This window comes from Panthera leo, chromosome B2 (genome assembly GCF_018350215.1).
Source record: "Panthera leo isolate Ple1 chromosome B2, P.leo_Ple1_pat1.1, whole genome shotgun sequence".
NCBI lineage: Eukaryota > Metazoa > Chordata > Mammalia > Carnivora > Felidae > Panthera > Panthera leo.
In genome coordinates, this window is record NC_056683.1 from 132221827 (window position 1) to 132231857 (window position 10031).

The window sequence follows — 10031 nt, forward strand, 5'->3', positions numbered from 1 at the left end:
GTATATATTGATTAGTATATATACAATATTATTAGGAAAAGAAAACATAAAAGTGAGTGAACGGAACAGCCGTCTCAAAAAGATAGAAAACACAGCATTTAATAAACCAAAGAAAATAGAGGATAATAAGACAGTAATGACTTAGTAAATAAATATACAGTAGAAAAAATCAACCAAACCAAAAGTTGATTCTTTAAAAATCTAATAAAATTGATAAATTTCTGGTGAAACTGAGCAAGAAAAAAGGAAGGCACAAGTAAACACTATCAGAAATAAAAAGAAAAAAGAAAAGAAAAAAAAAGAAGATAACAAAGGATAAGAGGATGTAATCGCCCTAAAGGATCAAAGATAGCAACTTTGTTTTATCTATTTTTCTGAAGCCACATCTCTCTCTCTGCCCATAGCTAGGAAAAGCTCTTTGCTTGTGATTACATTGGGTTTACCTGGATAATCTATTTCTAGGTCCTTAACTTAATCATATCAACAAACTTCCTTTTCCTATGTAAGGTAACAATCACAGGTTCCAGGAATTAGATTATGGTCATCTTTGAGAGGAGTGGTGGCCATTATTCTACCTACCACAATCATATTAAAAAAAAAAAAAAAAAAGGTCAAATACTTAGATATGCATCTTAACAGAAGATGTTTAGGACCTCTATGGGGAAAATAGAAAATTATAGAAGTTTGTTGAAAGAAGTTAAAGACCCAAATAAAAGGAGAAATATACTATGTTCATGCATTAAAAGATTCTTGGGGCACCTGAGTGGCTCAGTCGGTTGAGCATCCAACTTTGGCTGAGGTCATGATCTCACAGTTCGTGGGTTTGAGCCCCACATCAGGCTCTGTGCTGACAGCTCAGAGCCTGGAGCCTGTTTCAGATTCTGCGTCTCCCTCTGTCTCTGCCCCTCCCCCACTCACGCTCTGTCTCCCTGTCTCAAAAATAAATATTAAAAAAAAAAAAAAGATTCAGTAAAAGGCATCAATTCTCCCAAAACTGATGTATGTATACACACGCAAATATACACTTAATGAAGTCTTTATCAACACCCCCCCCCAAATTTTGTAACTGATACTAAACTTTAGATGGAAATTCAAAGGGTTTTAGCTCTTCTTTTTAGCCTTGTACTAAAAGCTTTAACCAGGACAATTAGGTAAGAAAAGGAACTAAAGGGCATGCATATTGGAATGGAAGAAGCAAAAGTCTGTATTTGTAGATGACTAATCTTACAAATAGAGAATTTTAAGGAATCTATATATATATACATATATATGTTATATACATTTATGTATATGTTATATATATTTTCTATATGTGTATGTTTTATATTTTTATATATATGTTATATATGTACATATAAATTATAAACAAGTTCAGCAAGATTGCAAGGTACAAGATCAATGTAAATAATCAATTGCTTTTCTTCATATACTAGCAGTGAAGAAACTGAAAATTTAATACAGTTCCATTTCTGATAATATCAAAAAGATAAAGTACTTAGGAATAATTTAACAAAAGAAGTGTAAAATGCACTAAAAACTTAAAAACATCATTTAAAGAAATTAAATCATAGATAAGTGGATTGACATCCTATGTTCATGGATTGGAAGATTTAATATTGGGAAGATGGCCATGCTCCTCAAGTTGATCTGTGCATTCAACACAATCCCTGTCAAAATCGCAACTATTTTTTTTGAAGAAAGAAAGAAACTGTTCCTAACATTTACATGGAAATGGAAAGGATCCAAAACAGCCACATATGCACAAAAATTGTTTCAAGAAGAAAAAAGATCGAGGACTCACACGTTTCAATTTGTAAATTTACTACAAAGCTATAATCATCAAGATAGTGCAGTAGTGGCATAAGGACAGGTAATATAGATCAATGGAATAGAATTGAGAATCCAGAAATAAGTCCATACATGTATGGTTAATTGGTTTTCTACAAGAATGCCAAGAAAATCCAAAGGTGAAAGAATGGTCTGTTCAACAGATGGTGGGGACAGCTGGATATCCACATGCAAAAGAATAAAGTTGTTTCCCCACCTCATACCATACATAACTCAAAATGGATCAGTGACCTTAATGTATGAGCTAAAACTGTAAAAGTGATAGAAAAAAGCATCGGTATAAATCTCTGTGACCTTAGATTAGCCAGCGGTTTCTTAGATGTGACATCTAAATCACAAGCAACCAAAGAAAAAAATAAATTGGATTTCATTAAAATTAAAAATCAAAGAACGCTGTCAAGAAAATGAAAAGACAACCCACAGATAGTAATAAAATACTACAAATCCTATATGTGACATATCTGGAATCTGGTAAGAGTCTAATATTTAAAATATATAAAGAGGGGCGCCTGGGTGGCTCAGTCGGTTAAGCGTCCGACTTCAGCTCAGGTCATGATCTCACGGTCCGTGAGTCCATGAGTTCGAGCCCCGTGTCGGGCTCTGGGCTGATGGCTCAGAGCCTGGAGCCTGCTTCCGATTCTGTGTCTCCCTCTCTCTCTGCCCCTCCCCTGTTCATGCTCTGTCTCTCTCTGTCTCAAAAATAAATAAACATTAAAAAAAAATTTTTTTTAATAAAATAAAATATATAAAGAATTCTCACAACTTAACAGTAAAAAGAAAAATAGCCAGTTTTTAAATGGGTTTGAATAGACTTTTCTCCAGACAAAATATACAAATGGCCAATAAACATGAAAAGATCTACATCATCACTTGTCATTAGGGAAGTGGAAATCAGATAAATGCCACTTCACACTAGAATGGCTGTCATTGAAAAGCTGTTCAATAATAAATGTTTGCATGAGGGGTGGGCAGCTAGGTGGCTCAGTCCATTAGCTGTCTGACTTTGGCTCAGGTCATGATCTCGCAGTTCACGAATTCCAGCCCGACGTCGTCAGGCCCTCCAATGACAGCTCAGAGCCTGAAGCCTGCTTCCGATTCTGTCTCCCTCTCTCTCTGCCCCTCCCCCGCTTGTATCTGCTTGCTCTCTCTCTCAAAAGTAAATAAAACATTAAGAAATTTAAAATAAATGTTTGCAAGAATGTGGAGAAATTGAAAATCTCCTACATTGCTGGTAGAAATATAAAAATGCTGTAATCTCTCTGGAGAGCTGAAAGTCCCTCACAAAGTTAAAACATGACTCAACAATTCCACTCCTTGGTGTACACCCAAGAGAATTGAAAATATATGTTCACACAAAAACTTGTACAAATGTTCATTAACAGCTATTCATAATAGCCAAAAAGTAGAAACAACTCAAAGGTCCATCAACTGATGAACTGATAAAATGTCATATATCCATTCAATCGAATATTATTCAGTCATTAGGAGGGATGAAGTACCAATGTGTGCTACAACATGTTGGGCCTTGACAACATTATTTTAAGGGAAAGAAGCTGGATACAAAGACCACATATTGTATGAATCCATTTATATGAATGTTCAGAATAGTAAAATTTATAAAGACTGAGTACATTGTTGATTGCCAAGGACTGAGAAGAAGCAGGAATGGAAAGTGACTCCTAATAAGGATGGGGTTGTTTTTTGGTTTTGGTTTTTTTGTTTTATTTATTTTTTTGAAGTCATGAAAATGTTTAGGAATTAGATAGTGATGGTGGTTAAACAACCTTCTAAATAAACTAAAAGTTACTGAATTATTCAGGGGCAAATTTTATGGTATGTGAATTATATTTCCAGCAAAAGAAATGTATGCTGAGGGAAGAGGGGAAATCTGACCTCAGTCTTTAACATAATGTAAGACTTTTACAGTAACCTAGATATTAGGGAATCAAGGTCTGGATTATGGAGGGAAAGGAAGCAGTGAATTCCTGAGATCTTTTGAAGGGAAAAAAATTGGTCTGTTTGTAAGTGACAAGATAAATGGAGAGAAAGAAAGAGATTCAGCGTATCTACAACTTTTGAAGACTAAAGTAGAATAATAAATGAATTCTGCATTTTCCTCTACTTCTAAACCTAAGCACAGTATTTAAAGGATGAGAAAGCATGGAAGAAACTAAATCAAATCTGTATGTTTAATTTATCTTTAATTTTTTGCACACCTAGGTAATTTTTACTGTTATGTAAACTAGTATCAGTATACCTATTATTCATTGCAAGAAAGAATTATTAGTACCTTTTTACACAAGTTTTGTGACATAAACTAGTATAGAGGACACTATTAATGTACATTCTGTTTTTACACGTTTAAAAACCTAAAAAATTATTAAAATCATTATAATGAAAAACATACAGTGAATATATACATATTTCAATTTGTTGTCAATGTCAACCTGAAAATTGTGTTTTAATGTTATCATGTATACTAGTATCATATATATAAATAAAATTTTCATTTCTTGAGTTACTCTTTCATTTATCAAATCATTCAGTTGGAGAATCGTCCTCAGGAAAGGCTTCAAGGAGTCTTGCACAGCATATCCCTGGCCCAGGTGGCATCGAAGGTGTGAAAGGGGCGGCATCTGGAGTCGTCGGTGAATTAGCACGAGCCAGGTTGGCCCTAGATGAAAGAGGGCAGAAGCTTGGTGATCTGGAAGAAAGAACCGCAGCTATGTTGTCTAGTGCAGATTCGTTTTCTAAACATGCTCATGAGGTATGTCTAGCAGACAAATATTTAAACAAAATAATCTAGGTGAAGCAAGTATGAAAATTGTTTTTTTTTTTTTTTTTTCTTTTAATAGCTATTATATTTCTTCAGGAGAACTTTCATTTATTCTCTGTACAATCAAGTTCCTGATTCTTGCCACCAGAGGGAACCACGACAAGGATATGTCTCAGTAGCCTTTGTTCTCTTACTGAAGTTTATAAATTTTGAAGGAACCTGCTCACCTTCAGGCTTTTTGTAAATTTTGTAAATAAAACCAATGGCTTTGCAACTGTTTTTAGAGAATGCAGAAGGCTCAGATGTTACTACTAATTTCTAGAAAAGGAAATCATTTGCTTCTCTTGATTCTTTAGATCTAAATAACTAAAATTGACAACCATTTTTATTCAAGTAGACAATACTAAATCTGTCTGTAGACCAATTCATCCAGAGGGCTAATGAGATGGATTTTTACAATGAATTCATCTTGATGAATTCAGGAATCGTGGTGGATCTTAGAAACATACTTTAAGAAGGGACCCCTAGCTGGCCTTCTTACAAATATGCTTTATTGGCCAGCATAATAACACTTAAAAAATTGGATTTAAAGGCCCCTTCGGTAGACTCTACATCTTCATTTTGACACATAGTCTGCCAGTCCTTGATGCTTTCCACTGGGCTGCTGTACACATTGAGTTCCTAGCCTAGGCCTTGAGGACGTTTTTAGTTTGTTACCTGAAGAAACCTTATTAAAATTATTTTTATATTTGAGTAACCAATCTATCAGCAGCTCTTTAAATCTTTCATTCAAAAGTCATCTTTTCCTTGCTCAAGAATGCTGACATCTGGAATGCATGAAAGAGGTAACTTGACCTGGGAGAGATTTGTCCAGGGCTTCAAAGAGATTTGGAGATGCTTTCACAGTGCTGACACACACCTCAGATACAGGCTCATGACCTTCAATCTAGGTCAAGAATTTTGTTGGCATAACCCTGCATCTGACTGCGATCTCTAATGCATATAACCCTTGAGCTGATTTCAGAATATCCACACTCTAAATATTTAGCCAAGAGCTTTGTCTCAAACTGTTAGCTTTTCCCTTGTACCAAATGGTGTTTGTGAGCCGTATTTAAGAGTCTGTGAAGACAATACATTGAGGTGGTTAAGCTCATGGGTTCTTGTATAAGACTATGTGTGCTGAGATACCAGTTTCACTTTTGTGTTACCTTGGGTAACCCATATGAGCCGCATTTTCTTCCTTTATAAGATGAGGAAAATAATAATCTCTAACCCATAAAGTTGTGAGAACCAAATGAAGTCGTGTCGGGAAAGACTGCTGTATAGTGCCTGGCTCAAGACTATGGGCTCAGGAAATTTCGGATGGGAGCAAGAGTAGTGTTTCCAACCTCTCATTCCCCACGTTCTTTAACCTCATTTTTAGTTCAAACCAGAGAACTGAAAATTACCTTATTTGTAAGGTATTACCTTAGGTCACCAAAGAATCTACTGAGCCAAAGTTGAATTATGTCACATCTCTAAGAAATAAGAGGACCTTCTAGGCTACAGTTCTTAATGGTTACGGTCTTTTTTTTTTCCTCTAAATGGAACAGTTCTTACTGCTTTCTATATCAAATTATTTGAAGTAAGCAACATAGTAACACTGTAGAATCCTTCCGAATGATATATTTTGGAAAAACATGGCAATGATTTATCACATAAATGTTGTCATTCTGGCATTTTTTAAAAATGTTTTTCGTGTTTTCTCCCCTCTAGATGATGTTGAAATACAAAGACAAGAAGTGGTACCAGTTCTGACAGCTAGAAATCCAACTAAGTACAACGTCAGCCAGAAGGAAAAAGAATTTTCCTTTTTTATTTTCTCGATTTCACTTTAGGAAAGTTAACATTAAAGGGATGTTCGTCACTGGATACTGTTCTTTCCTAGCACAATCACGCACTGTTTTCCCTCAGTCATGTGGCTTTAACTGAGGAGGAGTGTCCACAGACACTCAAAGTGGAGTCTATGGTGTGTGCCAGCTCTGAGGTGACGGTTTGGGAACTAAGCAGGTCACGTGTAACAGACGAAGAAACAAAGGGGGATGTCGAGGAGACCTGGCAGGGACTATTCCTGGATCATTCCTGTATTAAACTTGCATATGCCAAAAGAGTTTGTGCTGTCGTATCTGCCTTCAGTGTTTGACCTCTTTAAGGGAGAGGCAATAAGTCAGAGGTCCCGAAGCTGAAATAGTTACGTTTGTGTCACTGACTGAATTATGAACAGCTGTCTTGGACTTTCCCTTCCTTAAACAGACTGGTCATCAGTATCATTAGTGAAAAAGAAACAAACTGTTTGTTACCATATCTTTAGACAGATAAGCTGAATGGTGGGCTTTAAATAATAAAAACATACACATAGTTGACTTGTGTATGGGCTACTCTTGGATTCTTGTTATTGTATATTTGTGTTTAGTCCATATTTTGTCAAAAGCAAAACAAGGTGATACATCACTTTTCATTGAAAAGAAAAGTGTAGAGCATGACTGAACTGCTCATCATTCTGGGAGTTTCCATGTAGTGGCTATACAGTGTGGAAAGTGAGAAAAACCTCCATTGTGGTGAGGAGAATACTTCAATGTCCCTTGTCCTTGTTCTCATTAATTCAGCTAAAGGTGGATTTGACCAAAATAGTTACTGGTTACCTTTGTAGAAATGTTGAAATTGGCTAAATTTTTAATTTTGCTTGAATTTTTATAAAATGTTTAACCAAATGTACCTTTGCATTATTTAATTAAAATTGCTTAAAAAAATGTTTCTTTATTTCACTAAAATGCTCAGCTCCCTTTTTAAAATGCCCTTTATTTGCTAACAGTTCCAGTACACTCAGGTGATGAGCCAATTAAATCTTAGTGCACATGCTGTCGCATGGAAAATTACAAGCATCTCTTGTCAATAATTATCTATATAAGAGTCTAGTCTGATGACCTACAAAATATTTTCTGTAGAAATATACTATAAATCTGTACATGTCCTTTCAAGGTTTTAAAAAGCCAAAAGGAAAGGAAAATATGTGCATTTTGGTAACTAAATTATTTCTGTATTGGAGTATAATACAAATGAGACCATCAGTGGACAATAAATGATTGGTTCCTAGAAGAGCATTGCAGACAGGAACGAGATGGCTTGGAAGGAAGTAATCTCATAATGCAGGCTCATCTGAGATTATTACTGATTGTTCTTAAGGCAACAAAGGAGGAGCAAAATAGAAGCATTACACTTACTGTTAATGAAATTTAAATATTTTCTTCTATAAAAAATTGCTTAAAACAGTTTTCTTTTTTTCCGTAAGAGAGAATCAGAGCACAAATTGATAGCAAACTTGATGGTTGTTTTGCTATCCCATAGGATCATTAAAGGTATATGTACAACACCTTAATTTCGCACAGTCTGTTAGGCGTTTTTTCCTCTTGGTTATTTTCATTAATAAAGCTTTTATGTTTACATTTTTATAATGTGCACTATGGGATACAAAAGTTTACATTAAAATTTACTTTAAATATCATTATGGAGGGACTAAATATATGTGATAGAGATAATTGATCAAGCCAAAACATTTCAGAAGTCATTTTCAAAAGTTTCTGAATTTGTAGAAAATACCTACAGATAACATATTTCTGTTTAGTTAATGTCAGCAGTATGATGAACATTCAGGAGTTTACAGATGGCTTAATTTGTATCCTGTATTATCTAATAAACCCGTTGTTCCATGATCTGTCACAGGAAGTATTAGGCCCTTTTTAAAGGTACAGTTTTAAGAGTGTCCTCAATTATATCAACAGTTAAAGGATTTGAAGTTGAGAAGCGTTAAGTAAAGTAATAAACTGACGATTCCCCATTTCGTAGAAGGGCATATTAGCTCCAACTGTTTAATTTGCTGTGTTATTTTGTGTTAATTGTACATCAACTTTATTTTCACTGTCCTTTTTCCTGTTGTATATAAAATGAGCTAATCCTGTAATTATTTTCAAATAGAGAAGTAGATACATTTATCGGAGATGGATTTTATAAGAAAATGTTAAAATCAATATTTTGAGTTATTTTATTTCATTTTTAAATTAATCTACAGATTATGCACAGCAAACTAGAAACTCACTTAGGATTAGAAGGCTTGAAGTATTTTTGAGAATAGGAAATAGCTTCTCTGAGTTATACTTGATTCAGTCTGTAGATAAGAGACAGTCTGCAGTAATAACTAACCCAGGGAATTTATTGTAATTTGAGAGAGAACATCTCTATTTTTTTTCTTTTTAAGCGCAAAAAGTAACAGTCACCAGCAAGCCAGGATTTCAGGAAAATAAACCAAAAAAAAAAAAAAAAAAGAGTCAAAAATATTAGAAAAGTGAAAGATGTGTGTGTGCTTCCTCCATATCTCCATATCCTCATTTGAGGACATTATTCTTTGTTTCATGTGTCGTTGGCTCTAAAGTCATTGAAGTATTCATTGATTAGCAGTTTGTCAATAGGAAGTTGTTTGCCTATATGTGCCATATATCCAGTTCACTCTTCAAGCTAAAATTCATATGTATTTGCTTAAAAAGTTATTTGAAATCTTACACTCTGACAAATTCTGTGTATTACATCCATTTGAAGTTTTGCATCATCTTAATCCCCTGGGTTTGCATTTCATTTGTACGGAGCGTTTCCAAAAATGGTTATTGATCTGAGCTGTTATTAACTTCTTAATTCAATTTTCTTTATGGATGTGAAAAAATGCTGCTACCTGTCTATGTTATGTGTGGTATATCCCAGTTTAAATACAGTACTTTCTAGTAAAGAAAGAAGCTTTTCTTTTGCTTAGAACTTCTTAATTGTAGGTTTCTCTGAAGTTATTCCTGTAGATTTGTGAGTGTTTTAAACAAGTCTGAAAGTGTTCCACATTTTTAGGTTACAGGGGGTGGTGGGGAGACAGCTGAGGGAATGGAAAACACGTGGTAGACCCCACGGAGTACAAAGTTTTACCCTGAGTTCCATATTCCATATATGTTTTGCTTAAGGCATTTTCTCATATGACATTAGAAAAGCTATATCCAAAGGTAAATTTTTTGTGGCAAAGATTTATTTTACATTTTAACTTTGGGGATTTCATTTATTTGTTTTTGCAAAATAAAGAGCACTGAACTTTAAACTTGAATTTTTTCTGCACTTTTTTAGGTAATGAAAACTTTTTATTATCAGTTAATCCACATTTCTCAGTTAAAATCAAGTGATACATATGTATAAAACATACCAAAATCATGACTATGCTGCTAGCTGCACCTTAAATAATTAAACTGATCATAGTCTTAAAACCTTTAATAGGGCTTTATATAGTTTTCAATTAAAAAAAATAGTAAGATCATTTGCTGTATGTTTCAGTGTTCTAGGTCTT

The 10031-nt window shown here is 34.3% G+C and overlaps 1 protein-coding gene across 5 annotated transcripts in view; it reads left to right on the plus strand.

The window, feature by feature from the left end:
• The window catches only part of STXBP5 (syntaxin binding protein 5), a 168461-nt gene extending 159464 nt beyond the window's left edge, over positions 1-8997 (plus strand). For all 5 annotated transcript variants that reach the window (XM_042940033.1, XM_042940035.1, XM_042940037.1 and 2 more), the window contains 2 exons: positions 4395-4615; positions 6380-8997. In XM_042940033.1, the coding sequence (XP_042795967.1) occupies positions 4395-4615; positions 6380-6421 (263 nt within the window). In that variant the 3' untranslated portion in view covers positions 6422-8997. The remainder of the gene's footprint in view (positions 1-4394; positions 4616-6379) is intronic.
• Positions 8998-10031: the final 1034 nt, after the last annotated feature.